Raw genomic sequence first — 21,229 nt, forward strand, 5'->3', positions numbered from 1 at the left:
CCACCCTCACTCATTCCCTTACTTTGCCCAGAGCCCTGCTTCTACCATGGGGTTATGTGACATTGCTTTATGTCACCTTTCCATGTTCCTGTTTCCGCCTCCTCAAATGGGAACGCCTTGTTTTAAAAATTTTGTCCCCACTCGTGCCTCCTAACATCTAAACTAGCCAAAGAGAGACATTGTGTTTTAAGGATTATGGTTAGAGGCATGTTTAGAGGACAGGGCTATACCAAGACTTTTTTAGTTGGTTTGGTAACCGGCTGAAGTTCTATTTATGTGATCGAATACAGTACTTAGAACAATAATGTATTTTATTACACAATGCAGTGTTTAAACACAATATTCTGACTTTTAGAGATGTAAAATGATGCGATACACCAATAAACATTGTGAGCTAGTAGAAAAGATAACAGGGAAGGAAGGATGACGGGCCTTTGGGTTCTGAATAGGGACTGTTACTCCTACAAATCTAGCCTACACCAAGCTGCTCTGTTGCTTGTGCCCAGTTTTTTCCTATTCTACCTCCTACAGATCTTGCGCCTTTATATTATATTATACTATGCTAATCACTGGCAGAAAGGCCAAGAGCAAGCTAAGACTCATGTTAAGCCCTCCTTTCACACCAAAATACAATGCCGCCGCTTTTGTTTAGTCTTATAAACATCTGTGTTTATACACTATATTTATTATCAATTGTTAAACATTCAATGCGATATTATGTGGAAATATACTAATGTATTCATTTAAAATGTTTATAGGGCATGAGTCATTTATGGAATGTACTGGAAAAGAAATACAAATTTTTATTTTATTTTTTTTCAATTATCATCTACGATAATTTTTTTGTGGTTTATTGCTGATGGAGTATCATGAGGTTTGGTTGTATAGAGTGACATCTATTGGTGAAGTGCCCTTATTACAGCTTGCTATATCTTGCTATTCATAAAAAAATAAACTTAAGCTTGTTTTACCTATAATGAGCTTCTAAAAATATTAGCAATACAAGAAAGTGAACATTTTTATTCATGAATCCTACACAAATGAGTTTAATACACACAATAATAAACAATTAGCATGTCTGTTTTTGAAGGCATTTACAGCATTTTTTTCACAGGTGCCTAATACTTTTGCACAATACTGTTTATGTTATTTAGGAATTTCATGTTCAGTAACTTTAACTGATTATCTTCAGGTTGCTATACATTTCATCTAGCCAGATCTTTATGTGATGGAGTTTCTTAAAGCTGGCTACATTGTTGTGTGTTGATGATCTCATTCATAATAACTCAACATCCTACTTTGCGGGCTCTTAGTACCCAAGGTTCTCTAATGAGTCTTAATTAACATATCTTAACAGATTTATAAAGATAAAGGTAAAAATGTCTTTGCACCATAAGTTCTCACTCATAAAGGGAACTCTAAATATTTATGTTCACTATTTTTGTTTACTTGTAAATAAATGTTGATTTTTACTGAAAACAATCTTTATGTGTTAGCCCAAACGACGACTTTTTCTTGGAGTGTTTCTGATATATTAATATATTAATACATATATTTAACATATTCTATCCTGAGGCAGATATCAGCAAAATAAAGTTATCATTCACATTTCACACCTGCTCATCTCTCACCCTGTATCTCTATTAGCCTGGAGTATGCATGTCAATCTCTCAGTCACACTAGCTCTAGCATTTCATTTATAGTTAATTGGAATTTTAAAGTTTGCCCCAAAAAAACTTATTTATTATATGCCAAACTCCACATATCTGTTGTCTATCATATCAATAGCTTAATACAATAATCTTACCTTTTCTTTCCTCTTCTACTCCTTCCCATTTCCTGTATACTTCTATGCACTCTGAAGCCCACCAAATATTCAAAGTTTAAAGTGACTTAAAAATATCCATTGTACAGCAAAACATCTCACAAAGTGAGAAAAAAAGTTATACATCGCTTCACCTTTGGGTAAAACAAGCCACATTTAGTGTATGGCACACAGCGCAGGATGATCTTTTACGAGGGAAACCCAGCATTACGATTTACGGTTTTTAATGCTTTGCTGACCTTTTCACTGCTAATTTATCCACTTCAATTAGAAAAAGGTAGTCAGTGAACTTGTCATCTGTGTTATTACTGATGTTCTTCCAGGTAATATTGTTTAATTGATTCCATTTTAGCTACGACAATGAAGGCCGCTTGACGAATGTAACACGTCCAACCGGAGTGGTTACCAGTCTCCACCGTGAAATGGAAAAATCCATTACTATTGACATTGAAAATTCCAACCGGGATGATGATGTCACAGTTATCACCAACCTCTCTTCAGTAGAGGCATCATACACAGTGGTTCAAGGTAACATAGTAATTTAGGTTGGCAAAATACCCAAGTCCATCAAGTTCAACTCTTCTACCTATCATTCCTGCTTTTGATCCACTTTGGGGAGGAAAATTCCTTCTTGACCCCAAAGGTAATTTAATGAATGCAATCATTGATTCTTAATAGTCATTAACATGCTTCTGCAACCATCTTTTTTTTTTTACTTTCAAGAGGTAAAGCAGGATGTTTGCAGAAGCATGTTAATATATATTTTTCATTTTAAACATGTCTATGAAATATACATTAACATGTTGAGCATTGAAATGATGGACTGCAACCTTTCTATTCACTAATGTGGTAGCTAAGTCTCGCCTTTAAATTAATATGTGTTTTTTTTTCCCAAGCATGAATGTATGTAAGGATTCATCAAAATTCCACGTTTGCATTTGCTTTCCATCTCCTCCTTACTAGCAACCCTTTGATTTATAATCACCACCAGACAGCTCTAGGGATGGCAATAATTTAATTCTTAAAACCAGAATAAGCCAAATCATACTTGTGATCTACCAAGGGATGGTACAGAGCAGAGCCCCCTCAAGCTGAAGTGGAGGGGCAGAGCTCAGAATAGCAGAGCACAGGGTGGTGCTAGCCCTAAATACACTGGAGAGGTATGACTGGAGGGGGCAGAGCCAGGATGGAGAGCCGGACCCTCATCCCCAGATCGGAAGAAGCTCTGGAAGCCCAGTGATGGACAGACCATACAAGCCAAATTCTGCTTGAGCAGTGTGCACTAATTCCTTCAAACAAAGAAAGAAGGGTCATTTTGATTTGGTTCATGTAGATGGTTTGTACAGTTATTATTACTATAATTTATTGCCCTATTTAAACATATTAATATATTTCATTATTTACTTTTTTATTTATTCATATAGCAGAAAATGAATGTAGGACGCCTAACTTTTAAGTGCTCCTAGGTTACCATCTACTCTTTTAATATTAAATGCCTTACTTATGAGCCATGGCTGCAACCAAGAAGGGGACGGGATGCAGAAATATTTACCATTTCACAATTCATAAAAAAAATCTATGATTTATATGGGCATAAATAACCTTTCATAACCGTTTGGGACTGCGCTGTGATCCAGTGCATAGTATCTGCTACTTCATTTTCAAGGTCACTGAAACCGCATGTCATCGTAACAGCCACTACCTAAAACTCCAGGGTGTCTCCCAACTGGTATATTATGTGTTTGTTGATGGTATGGACACAGCTGTAGTTTCTTTATAGTCACATTTAATGAACAGCCCCATTTGGTTTTTTTAAAGCTTGTGCAAGATAACATCGATCTGTCTATAATTAACATTCTAATGTACTTAAAGGGAGAGAAATTCCACTGTTTTAGTATCACACCGGTCTACTCCATCTCCTTAATGGTAACAAGCTGCTAAATGTTTGCATGAGTTTACAGTTTTACTGCAGACAATAATGAAAGAAAACATCTTCATCACTTCAGGTTTTACTGTTGCTATCCGATTCCAAAAATGTTTTTTAGCTACCATTATTAAAAAAAGAATGAATTTCTTAGCAATACAAGGCCCGAGGATACCGAACAATGGTCATGAGCATTCCCGTACAATTGTTAAAATGAACAATTTCAAATAGGCAGCCGTGCAAATTTACTGGCGTTTTAAAGGGTTTAACATTAAATTGTAATGAAATGGTGATCGACTTTCATAAGCCTTTTGAGTGCTAGAAATGCATTGTGTTGCATTGCTCACCTGGCAGTTGAAGGGATGAAATGACCCAGGTTACTCATTGCTAGAAAAGTAAGATACTGGATTTCACTAAACCACAACTTGAGGTGAGATGAGTTGTTTTCTCAGATATATCTTTGAATTATGAAGGGGGCAGCCCCAACGTATTTCACCTGCGATAAGGTAGCCTTCCAAACCTTAAAACCCTTGTGTTTGACATCTCCTATGTTAAGGTAGCCTCCTTCCTAATCACCTGATAATAAAACTTTGCATTTTACGTGATCTCCTGTGTTAAGGTAGCCTCCTTCCCAACCACCCTAGCGTTTGACATGATCAGCACAATATACAATTGAGTGTTTCAGTGAATCCTGGGCTTTCTAGTACAGACATGTCCTGATTGCTTGTGTCGTACTGATTTAAACCTGCCAATGTTCCCTTTATAGCCAGCCATACATCCTTCACGCTAATAATATAGGTGGACAGGGTGTCCATGTTTTCAATGGACAGCTCCATTTGGGACTTCTGGCCTCAGTTTCCGTTTGTCCTCAGAATTATCCCCATGAAAACATCTTAAATCTAAATGGATATTTGCATATGTGTTTGCTTTAAATGACCATTAAAACTATTTACCATACTCAATGGTATGGCATGATAAAAATCCCCATAAGCTACATTGATTAATTGAATGCTATATATACCAATAACATCACTAATATTGGATGCATTCAAAATAAAAGTACATGTATCTCTCCTACAAGACATATTTCTGATGATATGTTATTTATAATGGATACCTTTTTCATTCTGCCAAATTTAGTATGTACTTTCTGTCCCTTTTAACCTATAACTTGAATTATGAAAATAAACCTAGATCTCATGTTAAAATCTGGTCAGCTTGTAATAATAGCAGTATGAATTGTGTATTCTTTTTGGTTTTCAAGCAGGGAAAATAAATGTATACCTAAGTGTACAATTAGAGCTGTATTTTTACACACCTCTCCTCTTGACCATTCCACACGACCGCCATAAAGCCAATGCCGCAAGAATGGTTTTCTATAATAGGGAAAAAATTACAATAACCTTTCAATTCTAAGAAATGTGCAGTTTGTACTTATGGGTGACTTGGTAATTGGGCATATTTTCCCTTAAATCCTTGCAGTTAACTTATTCTCTATACCTGTTGTGAGATCACATGATGCCCAATAATGTGCAACATTTTCTTATGTCATAAATATTAGCGTATTATCATAGAAAACCAATCAGTGAACCGCTGAACTCTTTGTGCCTTAGATCCAAACCGGTTTTTTTCTTCTCTCTAACGGCTGCCGTAAAATAAATATTTTGCCCTTTGCAGGGATTTATGAGAGGCTGTAGCCGAAGCAATCTTATTAACCGAGATAGTCTTCCACTGGCCTTGGTTGATGTCTGTGGTAAAGAAATAATTCTTTAGATGAGCATGTCAGTTTTAGCTGACGACAGTGAGCAGATGACCGCAAACTTCAAGCAGACAAGGAGATAGTCAACAAGATAACTAAGAATTCATATTGACGTACGGTCCTGTGAATACCGATGATTATCAGATAGTATTGTGTGTAAGCCGAAGCAATAGCACGGTAGATCCCTTCTTCAAATGTTAGGTTGAACGTCCTATCCCCCAGGGCACATATCTAAATGTCTAAGTATAAAGGAAACATAAGCAATTGATCTTCTTGTGCTAATCTGTTTTGTTCTGCTGATCTCAGCTCTCAGAGAAGAGCCCTTTGAGCAGAAGCGGTTTCTTCCTTTTTATTTAATTCTATTTAGAAATGAAAGTCGAGAGAAAATCCATAAAACCGGGATTCTCGCAATACAGGTGCATTATATCAGCTGAACTGGCACAAGCAAATCCGAGTTAGATCATAAAACCCAGCAGAAAACTTATATCTGCATTTTATGTTTTATAGCACCGTAGAGAAAAATGTTCTGCATGAAATTGATTGGTATCAGAGATGACCTCATTTGCATTCTCCTTAGTATTTGTCTTACTGTGAATTTTGAGATGAAAGAAAAGCTATGAATCTGTGTGCGTTTAAATTTATATGTTGATGCCGGCACATTTTTAAGTGTATTGTCCCGACAGTCCCAAGTGTTTCCACATTTTTTGTATATTTTTGCAAGCTAGTACTCCTAATAACATTTTCTCTCAATCAATTAGTAATGTCAGAATATTTGGCACCCTATATTAACTGCTGAAATGAAACATTTTAAAGAATCCCCTTGCCTTTGCAGATTTTCTCAGACTTTACAGGTCTGAAGTTGTCTGCCTTCTGCTCCACATAGGAGACATGAAGAGGACATGGCGGAGTTCATGGGGTGATGCTAGACATAGGTAGCGCAGGAGCTAGTGCCCAGTAGATTTGAAATGAGAAAGTGAGTGGGAAGGCTTAGAAGCCCAATCAGTTCTGATTTAGAGAGTCTATAATAATATATATACATGCCCATCTACACAATACAAAGGACTATAATATGCTAAATTGCTTGTTTCGGTGCTAATACCCTCCTTATGTCAAATTCATCCCACTCAAAATATCTTCAGAATCAACACAATCATTTTGACATAGTATGGGTAGCCTCTATGGTGACACTTGAATTTGTACTATCGACCAAAACAACTAACCAATGATCTTTCTGCTTCCAGATCAAGTAAGAAATAGCTACCAGCTTTGCAGTAATGGAACTCTGCGAGTGATGTATGCCAATGGAATGGGCATTAGCTTCCACAGCGAGCCTCATATTCTGACGGGTACAGTCACACCAACAATTGGAAGACGAAATATTTCTCTGCCCATGGAGAATGGGCTAAACTCCATTGAATGGCGTCTACGAAAAGAGCAAACAAAGGGGAAAGTCACAGTGTTCGGGAGAAAGCTTAGAGTGAGTAAAAGCTGTGTTGATTTTTCTATGCACTCGGAATTAACTTTCTCTTGCAGAGAACATTGTGTTTGACTGCATTAAAATAATTTAGACAAAAAGATGACATTTACTTATTGACCAGATACAATTGAAAAATGTAATGTCACGTGGATTGTCTAGTGTATTTTATTTCTGCACTTAGCATAAATCACAGAAATGAATTGAATAAATACAGAATGTATTTATGAGGCAATGTATTCCAGTAATGAGAAAACCAATATAAATAACAATGGCAAAGGGATATTGATATGTGATCACATAATACTGTGTATGACTGGGATGCATCTTTTAAATCATTTTATGCTACTGAATTTTAGGATTAGCTTTATGTCCTCATTGCATAATAACTGTTATGCCTACCAGCAAAATTGCAGTTTTTTTCCATCTAGGACAATAATTCTAATAACCTGCTATACTGGCAATTCTGAAGCCAAGTCCTTCTGAAGACAATCCATAGAATCTGGTGAGACACGGCCTACTATCTGTATACGGATGTATCATTAAGGGCCCATTTTAGGACAATGTGGCAACTTGGAGAAGTTTGGCAAATAATGGATTCTAGTAGATGTGTTCTCAGTAGATGCATATTAACGAAAGAAGACTACCGTATTTACACTCAAAATAATAGATAATATCTTAAATTTGGAATTAGAGCAGCATAAATGGTTTACAATATATTTCCTGTATTATTCTTATTCTAACTTTGTTCACCTATATCATATCAAAGTTTGAGTCTCTCTCCAAAACTTTCCCACAATGTGTTATAGTCACCATGCTGATGCTCCCATCTCCTACAGCAACATTATTCTCTGTGATGTTAATAACAATGCTTTGTTCTTTCCTGCTATTCCTTATATTCTGGATTATTCCAAGCATAGGTTGTAGTAGTGGTGTAGTTTTTTTTTTATTTCATGGATCCTCATCCTACAGATAAAACACATGCAGTAGTACCATTGTTAATCATATTCATCTTTCTCTATCATCAACCTATGTAATATAGTTTAGGGTACTGAAAAAAGACTAAGATATCTCAGTGGTGAAAAACTAAATTGGAAATGAAAATAGAATCTATGCATGCTCATTCTATTTGGCATAGCAAACGATGCGATTGATATTTAGTAGGGTATTGCAGTGATGTCTGTTTGGTCTTGTGTGAGCTAAATGTTACCTTTAAGAGTCTTTGTATGGCCCACAATAGGGTCTTAAAGTTAATAGGGTCCATTGTGTATTGGTTTCAACTGTGCCCCCCAGTCTTACTATTAAGTTCATTGTATTTTACGCTATATACCTGGTTTAACACTGTCCCCCAATATGTTCTTATGATATCGACCTAACTATGGAATAAAGCAAAACTTTAAAATCAATTTTATGTATACATAGCAATGATGGTGATTCATTAAACACACAATAGTTCGATATTCCTTGTTATGAGGAGGAGAAGAAGAGAACAACAATTCTCACTGGGGTCAATTCACTAAAGGGAGAGTTTGTATGAGGAGTTTTTTTCCCGCTCCTTGACTTCAATATACATTTTATATCCCCAACAAACTTCTGCTGCAGAAAGAGCTAGGCTTTCCTTCTATAATGGGTAGCTTGATCAATGAGAGTTTTCAGTCTCCTCCTAGTTTAAATTATGCATTATACAGGCCCTTCTTGTGGTAGAAACTTGATATCATTGGCCCTTCATAATTAATATGGAGATTAAATCCACAGCTCTCCTGCAAACTCTCCTGCCAAATCTCCCTTTAGTGAATAAACCTCATTGAGTTAGTTGCATTATCAAAAGCCAACCTCAGTGAGTTTCTTTAGCAAGAAGGACTCAGCTGACCCTGAACCAAGTCCTATGAAATGTAAACAAAAAAGCCACATATGGAAATAAAACAAATTATATTATAATGGGAATATGTTTTTCCATCCATGGCTCATACAACCAATACTTCTTTGCATATAGTGCATTAATAAGTTTGTAAAGTAAATAATAACATCTATCATGGCTTTGTGAAGGAGTTTATATAATATGTTGCAGATAAAGCTGATTGAACTGCAAAAATAAAGTAAAAAATAAATACATGGAATGTCCTCTGTACAGATATTTGCTATTACTTCTATTTTAAGTTGTTCCCCAGTAAACCTAAAATCCATTATGTACAACATTTCTGTTTAGGTCATTATTTTTATCTGGATTTAAATTATTCATCACAGTTTCCGAAAAAGCAATGCAATTTATTATCTGCCTGTGGCGTATATATATATATATATATATATATATATATATAAAGTGTACCTATTCTACAGTTTGTACTATTCTTTGAAGGAGAAAATAAAAGTGAGAAAGAAAATAAAAGCATGTAACAAAAGTAATCAAAACAAAATACGAAAAATATTTAGCATGTGCCCTTTTGCAAATGATTTCTCGCAATATTATTTTATGCTCCAAGCAGGAACGGTTCAGACCTTCTTGAATGAAAGAGTAAATGGAAAAAAAAAAAATAAAGGTATTTGCATTAAGTAATGTTCTTCTATTTAGAATGGGTTACTACTCCCAGAAAAAAAAACACAGCATATACATCATTCTCCAGGGGGGCATTAAACAAAAAAAACATTCCAGTGCAAAGTTGAAAAGGTGGTCTGAGCACCAGAGCATCAAAAAGAATGGCCCAGTCAACAGATGCCATGGTGGTAAAAACACCAAACAAACAGTTATGGCATTTTTTTATAACCCAGACCACTTCTTCTGCAAGGATGTGCTACTTAGTGGCTTGGTCCCTTTTAGCTTGCGAGAATGTTCCAGTCATTCACTGGAATCTGCCGACAGGGCACTAAATGGAGAAACTATTTGGAGCTCGGAAAGCAGGTCCCCGACACCTATGCATATGCTTATACTGTCACTCAAGACCACAAGTGACATTTCCAAATATATAGGCTATACAAGTATGGTCATATAGAAATATTCATTCAGTTTGTTGGCAGCAGTCAGAAACTTGATATTGGCAGAAAAAGAAGCCATCTAAGACATAATAATGAAACATTATACCATTAAATTTGAATTTTCACAGTGGTCTGGTATATACTAGGGGACATGGTTTGGGCATGGCAAGTGACATCATGTTCTTGGTCTATGATGACATAGCTTGAAGCATGGTTGGATCTTTGCTCTTCTAGAGTCTAACAAGAAAGCTGACAGGGTTAAATAATTGCACACAACTAGATTTCATTCTCCCCTAATAGTATTTTAAGTAACCGTTATTGGTATATGTAGATTTTTTTTAATTTAGTATTCAGTATTTAGTAATTTATAATCATTTATTTTTTTGTCACCTTCTAGTTGCTTGCTTAATCCCCATATGTTAGGGACGCATAATAATCATAACATAAGTGATGTTCTTGGCTTCAGCATGAAACATGTCTGTAAGCTGTTATTGTAATTGCAAAGTTTATGATTGCCAAGTTCCGGGTTGATAGAGCCCGATGATTGATTTCAATGGGCACCAGGGCAATGTAGTAGCCATGTGTTTCATATCTGAACTGCAGCCACTGACTTGATGCATATTATCTTTTAAATGTAGTTGGGGCTTAGAAACTGCTAGTCTTCAAGTGACATATCATCTATAATCTGCATTATTACAATTAATCCAAACATTTAACCTTGCGTGCACTTTCAAGTGGCAGTGAGAATCAATCCATTGTCTTCAGTTTGGAGGCCATGTTTTCCCACTTGACTTTAAGAATTAATGAAATTGATATTTGTTTTACATGCATGTAATGTCTTTTAAAAGATAAAAATAGATCACGCCCCGAAAACTAATCGTTAGCAATAGGATTTCAGCAAAGCATAATTGATTTTTTGGACTTAGCAGTTAATTATTTGTAATAATGAATCTGTTTCCCTGACAAGTGAGCTCAGGATTTGGAGTGAGGATTTTTTTTTTAAAAGGTAGCCCGAAGCAAACTCTTGACATCGATTAGTAAAAAGTTAATAGAGGTACTTGCGATAATTAACCAAAGTTAAATACACCAGTCTTCCGAGTGATACCTTCCCACAGGTTAGATTCACAGGTGTTGTGTTAATGCAAATGAAAAACATTGCTTTATCTATCAACACCTTAAAATGCTGGTGTTAGTTCCCGTAGGAGTAATCACGTGTCTGTTTAACTGATTTTCAGTAAAAATCGATTGAGATTATAGAAGGATGCGTGGACTGAAATAGTAATTTGAAAAGAACTAGAAAGCCCGGAATCAATTTGTATATCACTTATAAAAGGAATCTGTACTGGTTTTTTATATGTTTGATTAGGAATATCTCAATTGCGTGTACTTAATATCGCATTGAGAGATTCAAAAACATTTAGCCGTGGAGTGAGAAGACTTAAGTTGGAAAAGAGCACTTTAAAGTGTTGTGGATACGGATTACAATGACACTTTTTTTTTTAGTGAAACCCTTTTCTGCTTTTATGAATCCTGAAGATGGATAAGCTCTTGGTATATTTTTCTTAGCTTGACTTCTGGGTTTCCATGGCAACCTTAGTGGCCAATTTAAGCCACTCGATGAATCAGGGTTTTCTTATTCAGAAATATACAAGTAAAAAAAAAATAATTGAGGCAATTTTTTTTAAACGAAAATTATAAAAATATACTGGTGTCACACACTTTTAATTGCTTGCTTAACAAATTAATAAGAATAATAAGGTTTGAGTCTTTTATTTCACGTACATTTTAACAATCAATGTATCTTTCTTCCTCTGAATTACTTAACCTCCTCAGAGCACATATTATAGACGAGTGGCATATCATGTGTAAAACAAGCACACAGCCAAGACATTAACCCCTTCAGTCCCCCATGGACGTACTGGTACGTCCTGCCGCTACACGGGAGATCAGGCTATCGTTTGACAGCCTGGACACCCCCCTGACGGGCTTTCAGCTGTTACAGTTTTAAATGCCTGATCACTTCTGACGTCACCTGGAAGTTCACCGGAGGACAGGCTATCACCTGCAGGGTCTGTCTAGATCCTGCTGGGATATCCGATCACTCCAATGAGGCACATGTAACGGTAAATTGTTACCGTTTGAAATGCCCGATCGTGCGATCGGGCATTCTATTCCGGGCTGTCTTCCGCCTTCGGGGACTGCCCCACATCCGAGGCAGTCCCCCAGTGCCAACCATCCAGCTGTAACGTCGCATGGTCGCTGTGATGACTAATCACAGCAATCGTGTGACCGTTACTGCAGATATTCTGCCTCTCTCCGCCATCATTGCGGTCTGGAGGAGAGAGACAGAGCAATGTGTACTTTGTGCATTTGCAATAGTGTCAAAAAATATCTACAAGACCCATACAATACCCCCCAAAAACCTATTTTAACCCAATTAACCCTTCCCTCCCTGCGATCATTTAAAGCTAGTTTTTACTACATTTCTCAGCCTACATTTTCAGTGAATCATCTAACTATGGTATCAAAAGAAAGCCCTCTCTCTCCTTAAAAAAATAAAATATATAGTTTACATGGGTACACTATTCACAGGAAAAGGGAATAATCGCTGAACCGACATACAAAAAATGTCAAAATTGCTTTGGGACTTGAGGTACCAAAAACCCCCGGGACTGAAGGGGTTAAACAGGTTAACGAGGAGTTTGTTGATGCTGAGGATAAACTGGTAGTTGATGTTGCCTTTGAAATCTTATTAAGTCAACATGGAGCCAACACCATAATCCTTAACCTTTAATGAATTATTCAGATGAGACCCAAACTGTGAATAAAGTATGTGTCTTTACATTAAGGTTGTATATATAAAGTCGAATGAGTATTTAGAAGCTTAACTTAAATAATAATTGTACATCATTAAAGGTCAGACCTTCCTTTGTTATAGCCACAAATGAATCGGAAGAAGAGACCTCTGCGATCCTGAAGGCTTATCCAACATTACATCTTTTTCTATGTTGGCTCACTAATCAGTATCACCTTCAACTTTAGACTCTGTCTTCTCTTGGCCAAATAAGACAATATCTGTTTTTCTTATTAGTATGGTTCTAAAACCTATGCTTTAGTTAGTAAGTAAGTAAAATCGTCAGTAATTTGCTTTTTTACAAATTATATGCTTTTGTAGCCGGATATACTAAACATACTTAATTTCCAAAAGACATTAAGAAAGGGCAATTATCAAGGAATGAGAATGTTTTCAGTGTGGGAAAAAAGAAAGTGGAAGCAATGCTTTGTGGGATTTTTAAGCCATAATATGGCTATTAATGCTTTCAATGGAAGTGGGAGTTAGGCTTTTTGTTTTGGTTCCCCATATAATTAATATGACATAGTAATTACGTTCTAAAGCAGTACTTACTTTAAACATTACAATGAAACGGCTCAATTAAGCGAGTGCAACCTATCATAAGCTTTCTTTCTTCTAATAATGTGTATGCATTCTTTTGTAAAATAGTTATACGAAGCTATACTTAAATGCTTAATGGCAGGACAACAATACAACACTAGGAAAATGCTTTAAGGTTTTCAGATTGAAAAGAATAGGGTTTTTTATCAGGGTTATTAAACAGAAATATAGTTCTGATCGTTTTAATATTATTGAAAGAAAACATATTTTCTTGGCATAGAGAGATAACTATGATTTTTGAAACTCCTCCCACTGATAAGGTCTGCGTAGCAAAAAACTTCTAAAGCAAATCAAATATTTTTGTCAGAGACACCCTTGTATTTTGTATTGTATTTAGATTGTTAGATTTCTAAGCAGATAAGGATTAAAAAAAACTCCAAAAGGAGGTCACGTGTTTTAATGAGTTAATTGTGTAGAAAGGGATTTGGCTCTTATTTCACAACAAAGTCTATGTTCCTGTGTGTTATAAAATACAGTTGTCCATACACGTCTGTTATCACTCCAAAAGTACATTGAAAGGCTATATGTTTTTTAATATCATGCCTAAATTATTTATAATGACCCCTAAAAATTCCCTCATTTAGAATTCATTGGTCACGCTCTAATCTGTAATTTACATATATTTTGTTTAAGAAAATATTACACTGATTTCTGGTATTATAGATTATGTAGAAAAGAATTACAATGCTTAATTTTACCATAGAATTTTAATAAATGTAGTCTACTCTAGATTACTACATGTGGTTAATTTGTCTAATATTTTCTTATAATGTCGAGCGTTTATATGGGCAGCAGCTGGTTACCTAGGAAGTATAAATATAGCACATACATAAATGTACGTTTTTTTCAGAATTTCTTTGTATTTCCTAGGTCCGTGGAAGGAATTTATTGTCAATCGATTTTGATAGGAATTCGCACACTGAAAAAATTTATGATGACCACCGAAAGTTTACATTGAGGATTGTCTATGATCAGCTAGGCCGCCCACTCCTGTGGCTCCCGAGTAGTGGACTTGCTCCTGTTAATGTGTCCTACTTCTTCAATGGGAGACTCGCTGGCCTCCAACGTGGTGCTATGAGCGAAAGAACTGAAATGGACAAGCAAGGAAGAATCATCTCTCGCTCTTTTGCAGATGGAAAAGTATGGAGCTATACATACCTTGAAAAGGTAAGCCTGTGTCCTGTGTCAGGCACTATAGCAGTGATTAAAATACTTTATCTAAAATATATTCCCCTGGAAATCATTTTGCTATGATTTGAATATTCTGTGTTTTTATACATAAAATAATGTGACACCAAAACACCATCAGTACTACAAAACATACTACTAATTTAGGATTTCCACAAAATTACCTTCTTGTCTTGTCTTTTTTCCCAGATAGATTGAAAGAAATTTCTATTTACATATTTTTTTCATTTTCCTTTTTACAGTCTATGGTGCTTCTTCTTCAAAGTCAAAGACAATATATCTTTGAATATGATTCGTCTGACCGCCTTTACGCGGTCACCATGCCCAGCGTTGCGAGGCATAGTATGTCAACTCATACATCTATTGGCTACATCCGGAATATCTATAATCCGCCAGAAAGCAATGCATCGATCATTTTTGATTACAGCGAAGACGGCAGGGTGTTGAAGACATCATACCTTGGTACTGGGCGCCAAGTATTTTACAAATATGGGAAACTGTCAAAGTTATCTGAAATCGTTTACGACAGCACGGCAGTCACGTTTGGGTATGATGAAACAACAGGTGTTTTAAAAATGGTGAGTCTACAAAGTGGTGGATTTTCGTGCACCATTCGCTACAGGAAAATCGGGCCTCTAGTGGACAAACAAATTTATAGGTTCTCTGAAGAGGGCATGGTGAATGCTCGATTTGATTACACTTATCATGACAATAGTTTTCGAGTGGCTAGCATCAAGCCAATCATCAGTGAAACGCCTCTCCCTGTTGAACTTTACCGTTATGATGACATTTCTGGAAAAATTGAACACTTTGGAAAATTTGGGGTCATTTATTATGACGTAAATCAGATCATTACTACAGCAGTAATGACCCTTACTAAGCATTTTGACACTCATGGACGTATAAAGGAGGTTCAGTATGAAATATTTAGATCGCTCATGTATTGGATGACTGTTCAGTATGATAGCATGGGACGTGTTACAAAGAGAGAGCTGAAACTGGGTCCATATGCCAACACAACAAAGTACACATATGATTATGATGGAGATGGTCAGCTGCAAAGTGTCGCTGTCAATGACAGGCCCACCTGGCGTTACAGTTATGACCTGAATGGAAACCTACACCTGTTAAATCCCGGAAACAGTGCCAGGCTGATGCCTTTGCGCTATGATCTGAGAGATAGAATAACACGCCTTGGTGATGTACAGTACAAAATTGATGATGATGGTTTCCTGAGCCAAAGAGGTTCTGATATTTTTGAATATAATTCTAAAGGCCTTCTTACGAGAGCTTACAATAAGGTCAATGGATGGAACGTCCAATATCGATATGATGGATTAGGACGTAGAGCTTCGTGCAAGACTAATTTAGGACTACATCTTCAGTTCTTCTATGCTGATCTTCACAACCCAACAAGGGTTACCCATGTTTACAACCACTCTAACTCTGAAATCATTTCCTTATACTATGACTTGCAAGGTCACCTTTTTGCGATGGAAAGCAGCAGCGGCGAAGAATACTACATTGCCTCTGACAATACAGGCACACCTCTGGCTGCTTTTAGTATCAATGGTGTGATGATTAAACAGTTACAGTATACAGCCTATGGAGAGATTTACTTTGATTCAAATCCAAATTTCCAGCTTGTGATTGGGTTCCATGGAGGGTTATATGATCCTTTAACAAAACTGGTTCATTTTACTCAGAGAGATTACGATGTATTAGCTGGACGCTGGATATCCCCTGATTATACAATGTGGAAAAAAATTGGAAGAGACCCTGCTCCGTTCAACTTATACATGTTTAAGAACAACAATCCACTGAGCACTGAAATGGATTTAAAGAATTATGTTACAGGTGAGTCAGAAATTATATTCCCTGATAGATACAGCGTGCACATTCTACTAGATGACCATATGTCTATACAAAGATATCAAACAGGAAGCTTTTTAACTGCTGGTCAACTAAAAGCTCCTATTTAGAAAAACAATGGTTTGTGTTTCTGAGGTCAAATATTTGTAACTTAATATTTAAGATAATTAATATCACAAGATGGAAGTACACAATGCACACAGGGTGGCCATTTATAATAATCAAATTGTCCATTGGTGCTCTACATAAGTAAGTTTAGAATATGGTTGGCTAGAGGAAAAAGTTCCATACATGGAAACTTTCCTCCATACCATCCCCTAGATGTCCATATCTTCTGACATACCCCATATGATGTGCTGTTCCATCACAGTTCCATCTGTTGAGTTATTAAAAGCAGGATACCCCCTAAATGAAATAAAAATAAATAAAAATGATTAATATACATATACATTTCTAAATACAAGGCATTCCGTGTTGATTTATATAAGTGATGCATTTACTTTCAGCAACTAGTGTAGCAATGCATTTAAGTGACATGAATGTGTAAATATATAAATATGGAGACTTATAAGACATTTGCAACAATGCGTATTCTTGGTTATTTCTGTACAAAAAGAACTGTACCTTTTTGTAGCGGTGCATTGTTAGTTTTCCCATCATAACAAGTATGTGTGGTAGACAGCTACATCAATAGGCTTGAAGGATAAATATAAAGTTTTTTTGTAAATATATGGCTTTCTCAGTGAGAATTGTCAGCCATTATGCAACAGGTACATAATTTCCTTAATAGTGTAATCCGTATTTTCTCTGAATGGAGGAAGACTGCCTGATTAGTGACGCTTTTCCCTACAACATAATATGCCATTTACTGACAATTTGTACCATCAAAGTAGTTCTAATCTGCCATTATGAAATGTGAGATAAGACATTACAGAAAGGAGCAAGTGCATTGGATTTGTTCTGTGATTGCATCTTTCAAACCAAAAATAGGCTATTTTAAAAAAGAGAGCGTGATGACGGGCTACAGGAATAGAGACTGAACATTTTTCATAAAAAGACATGACAAGTTTGATCAACTGCATTTCTGATGCCTAAATTAAATTGCGTTTTTTTTTATAATTTAACTTTATTAAAAATACGGTGTTTCCAGCATAAGTATCCATGTGAAATTGCAGCACTTACATAAAAATAAAAGAACATTCCAAGCACTAAAAGATTAGGCTGCAATTTAGCTGTCCAAGGCTTGGCTATAAAGAGGAAGGTAGTCCCCACATCTATTGTTAGAATCGTACCTTTCAAAAGTGAAGCATATTCATTTTTAACTTCTAGTCTCTCTGTCTCTCAGATAGATATATATATATTTATATCTATCTACGTATATATATATATATCGTGCTAGTTAAACAGATACACATAAGGCATCCTTACCATAAAGTTTGATTCATAGTGTTCCTTTACTTTTTTTATTTCATTTGATGATATCACGCTTTCAAAATAATGTTTTGCAATGAGCAAGATTAAGGTAAACAGACCACCCACTCTTATGTAGACTTGCTGAGTTTAGAGCAGAGTATCTGGTCGAGCGGTAGTTTGAAGTTTAACAACAGAACTACAGTTTTTCTTCCTAGCATACTGGGCTTAAAATCCATGTTGGAATTTGGAGCTCACCAGGGCTGAGTTTATTTATTTAATCGTTTTGTTTTGTTTTTTACTTAGTATTTACCAAATAAAGAGTCCAAACAATGTTACATATGGGGCGATAAGGTCAATATAACGTAATGGCATTGTAGGCTATTTCATAACAGTCCACCACACTGGATCTCTGAAACTGCCTACAGCAATAATTATCTGCACAGTTAGGAAAGAGTTTAATTGTACTTACCGCTAATGTGTTTCTTTTAAACTAGATGTGCAAAGCTGGTTGGTGATGTTTGGATTTCAACTGAGCAATATTATACCTGGATTTCCAAGGTCAAAAATGTATTTCGTACCAGCACCCTATGAACTGACCGAGAGTCAAGAATGTGAAAATGGACAGGTAAAATCACGTTCCAGCTTCTATGTCCTATATTCTAATTTCGTCTAGTATTTCAAGATGGTATTTTTATTATAAGGCTCTTAAACTCAATGTGTTTTTCACCAGCTTCGATAGCTGTGTTAATTGCAGTATCATTAGCTCTTTGTGTATATACCCTTGAGTTGTTTCTTGATTAACAATGATTCAGGGAAATTTAAAGGTATCTGGCCATCTGTTCGATCTACAGTAAAACATTATACTCCTTTGGGATTTTATTACTAGAAATAAAAATACAGCTTACAGCTCCCGTACTGCATATGTGTTTTATATGTGCTGTAAACCAGTGCTTTGTTAATCAGGAAAAAAATCAAAAATAAAACTGAAAATTTTCCGTGGAATATATTTAGAACAGCAAAAGGCCAGTTCTGTAAAAATCAAAGTTTACAATAAAGGTTAACACAATGTGCTGGCCATATCATAAAAACAGATGTAAAATATTCCGCTAAAGAAAAAAAATGCCAAAAATAAACTTGATTTTCACATCTGAAAGCTGATTTTCACATCAGATAATTTCCTTATCTGATAAAGTCATTGTAGTCATACTAATAACAAGAATTTGTACGGGGGAACCTGCCAAGGTTCAGCCCAGTCCCACCTTCTCCTCACCTCTTTCCCATCCCATCAAAGTATAAGTTGGGGTAGTCATACCTTTATTGCAACCACACTATCTTCCTGCCTTCTATGAGGAGCAGGAGATGGTGTTCTCTGGGCAGCCAGCTCTGGGAGGTTTTGATTCCAGCGCTAGGAAGGAATTATGAGGGATCAATCGAATGACATCTTTCTGTTGAGTTGGGCGCCCTCTGAAAAAGGCATAGCCGATGTTAGGTGATTTCACGAGTCATTTCTCTAACCTATCTAAGCATTTTTGCGAACACTCCCTAGGGCCAAATAATCCTACCACTGTGTCTACTTCATTTTTGTGGCAGATGTCTTACATTAAGTATTTGGAAACTTAAACTCTAAAAAAACAAACAAACATGAAAGCACATGTAATAATCATTTATGAAAATGTAATATAGTATTTTATGTTTTGTTTTACGTGGCATAGCAATATGGCCATTACAAAAGTATATGCACATATATTTAAAAAAAGTTAATACATGTTTTTGAAGAGGAGTTGGACAACTTCAAGTAATTAGTTTTGTACTAAATTAAGGACAAAATGTAATTAAGGGACCACCATATGACCTTCAGAAATCTGTACAATCTAGTTAGTATGGTTCACTGCACTACTTTGTTACTCTCCACAACTAATTCATTTTCCTGTCTTACAGCTCATTACAGGTGTTCAACAGACCACTGAAAGACATAATCAAGCATTTATGGCACTGGAGGGCCAAACCATCGTTAAACGACTGCATGCAAACATAAGAGAGAAACCAGGGCACTGGTTTGCAACAACAATTCCCATAATTGGAAAAGGAATAATGTTTGCCATCAAGGAAGGTAAAGTAACAACCGGAATCTCCAGTATCGCTAATGAAGACAATAAGAAAATTGCTTTGGTGCTCAACAGTGCCCACTACTTGGAAAAAATGTATTATAACATTGAAGGGAAGGACACGCATTATTTTGTCAAAATTGGCTCAGCTGACAGTGATCTCGTCACTTTGGGTTTGACAAATGGCCGTAAAACCCTGGACAGTGGAGTGAATGTTACAGTGTCCCAGCCAACTCTTCTTATAAATGGAAGGACTCGCAGGTTTACCAACATTGAATTCCAGCACTCATCACTTCTTCTAAACATACGGTTTGGAATGACTGCAGACACATTGGATGAAGAAAGGGCGAGGGTTCTTGACCAAGCACGTCAGAGAGCACTGAGTGCAGCTTGGGCCAAAGAGCAACAAAAAGCAAGGGATGGAAAAGAAGGAAGTCGTTTATGGACAGAAGGGGAAAGGCAACAGCTTTTGAATACAGGAAGGGTTCAAGGATATGAGGGATACTACGTTCTTCCCGTGGAGCAGTACCCTGAGCTTGCAGACAGTAGCAGTAACATCCAGTTTTTGAGACAGAATGAAATGGGAAAGAGGTAACAAATTAATCTACTGTCATCCTTTACTGGATGAATCAGTAGTTGCAACTGTTATCTCCTCTCCTAAGGAGATGAAGACCTAAATGGGGCACTAGGCTGAATTGTTTTGAGACAGTTAAGTAGCATGAAAGCTCACATTTTTTGAGTTGAATGCTGCTGAAAAACACCCAATGCAGTGGACCTTAGCCTGACTTAAAATAAAACACAAATAAATACAAAAGTACCCCTGTGATATTACCCACTTCTTCTGGGTCTCTGTTAAAAATAAACATGGCCTCTCAGTACCTCACATCTTTAGTATGTGAGGTACGTTCAAGAAATTCAAGATGGCCGCCTTTACAAGACCATTTGCTGAAAACCACTAAGACTGCTTCTTTGATAGATACGCCAACATTTTAATTTAAGAAGAATGTGTACTGTATTTCCTCAAGGACTTGGGAATGATTTGTAGAAATGATTCTAAAACTAAGAGCACTGGATTGACTCTAACAAGAAAACATGGACATTACTTGCACTCTAATCCCCAAAATGCTCTGACTTCATTTTATTCATGGAGTGGTTAGAGTGTAACATTTGATTCAAAGTGGAAGCTTTCACTACCGTTTAAATTCATTCTCTTGTTTGTATTTGAAAATTCCATTGTGGACAATA

At 36.2% G+C, this 21,229-nt stretch overlaps 1 protein-coding gene across 9 annotated transcripts in view; it reads left to right on the plus strand.

Moving 5' to 3' along the window:
• LOC149285889 (teneurin-2-like) overlaps window positions 1-20,579 on the plus strand; it is a 771,075-nt gene extending 750,496 nt beyond the window's left edge. For all 9 annotated transcript variants that reach the window (XM_089494756.1, XM_089494755.1, XM_089494760.1 and 6 more), the window contains 6 exons: window positions 2,178-2,353; window positions 6,750-6,985; window positions 14,277-14,573; window positions 14,837-16,451; window positions 18,374-18,504; window positions 19,818-20,579. In XM_089494756.1, the coding sequence (XP_089350882.1) occupies window positions 2,178-2,353; window positions 6,750-6,985; window positions 14,277-14,573; window positions 14,837-16,451; window positions 18,374-18,504; window positions 19,818-20,579 (3,217 nt within the window). The remainder of the gene's footprint in view (window positions 1-2,177; window positions 2,354-6,749; window positions 6,986-14,276; window positions 14,574-14,836; window positions 16,452-18,373; window positions 18,505-19,817) is intronic.
• The last annotated feature ends 650 nt before the right edge of the window (window positions 20,580-21,229 follow it).

This window comes from Sceloporus occidentalis, unplaced genomic scaffold (genome assembly GCF_023333645.1).
Source record: "Sceloporus occidentalis isolate IW3139 unplaced genomic scaffold, rSceOcc1.0.p SCAF_75, whole genome shotgun sequence".
Lineage (NCBI taxonomy): Eukaryota > Metazoa > Chordata > Lepidosauria > Squamata > Phrynosomatidae > Sceloporus > Sceloporus occidentalis.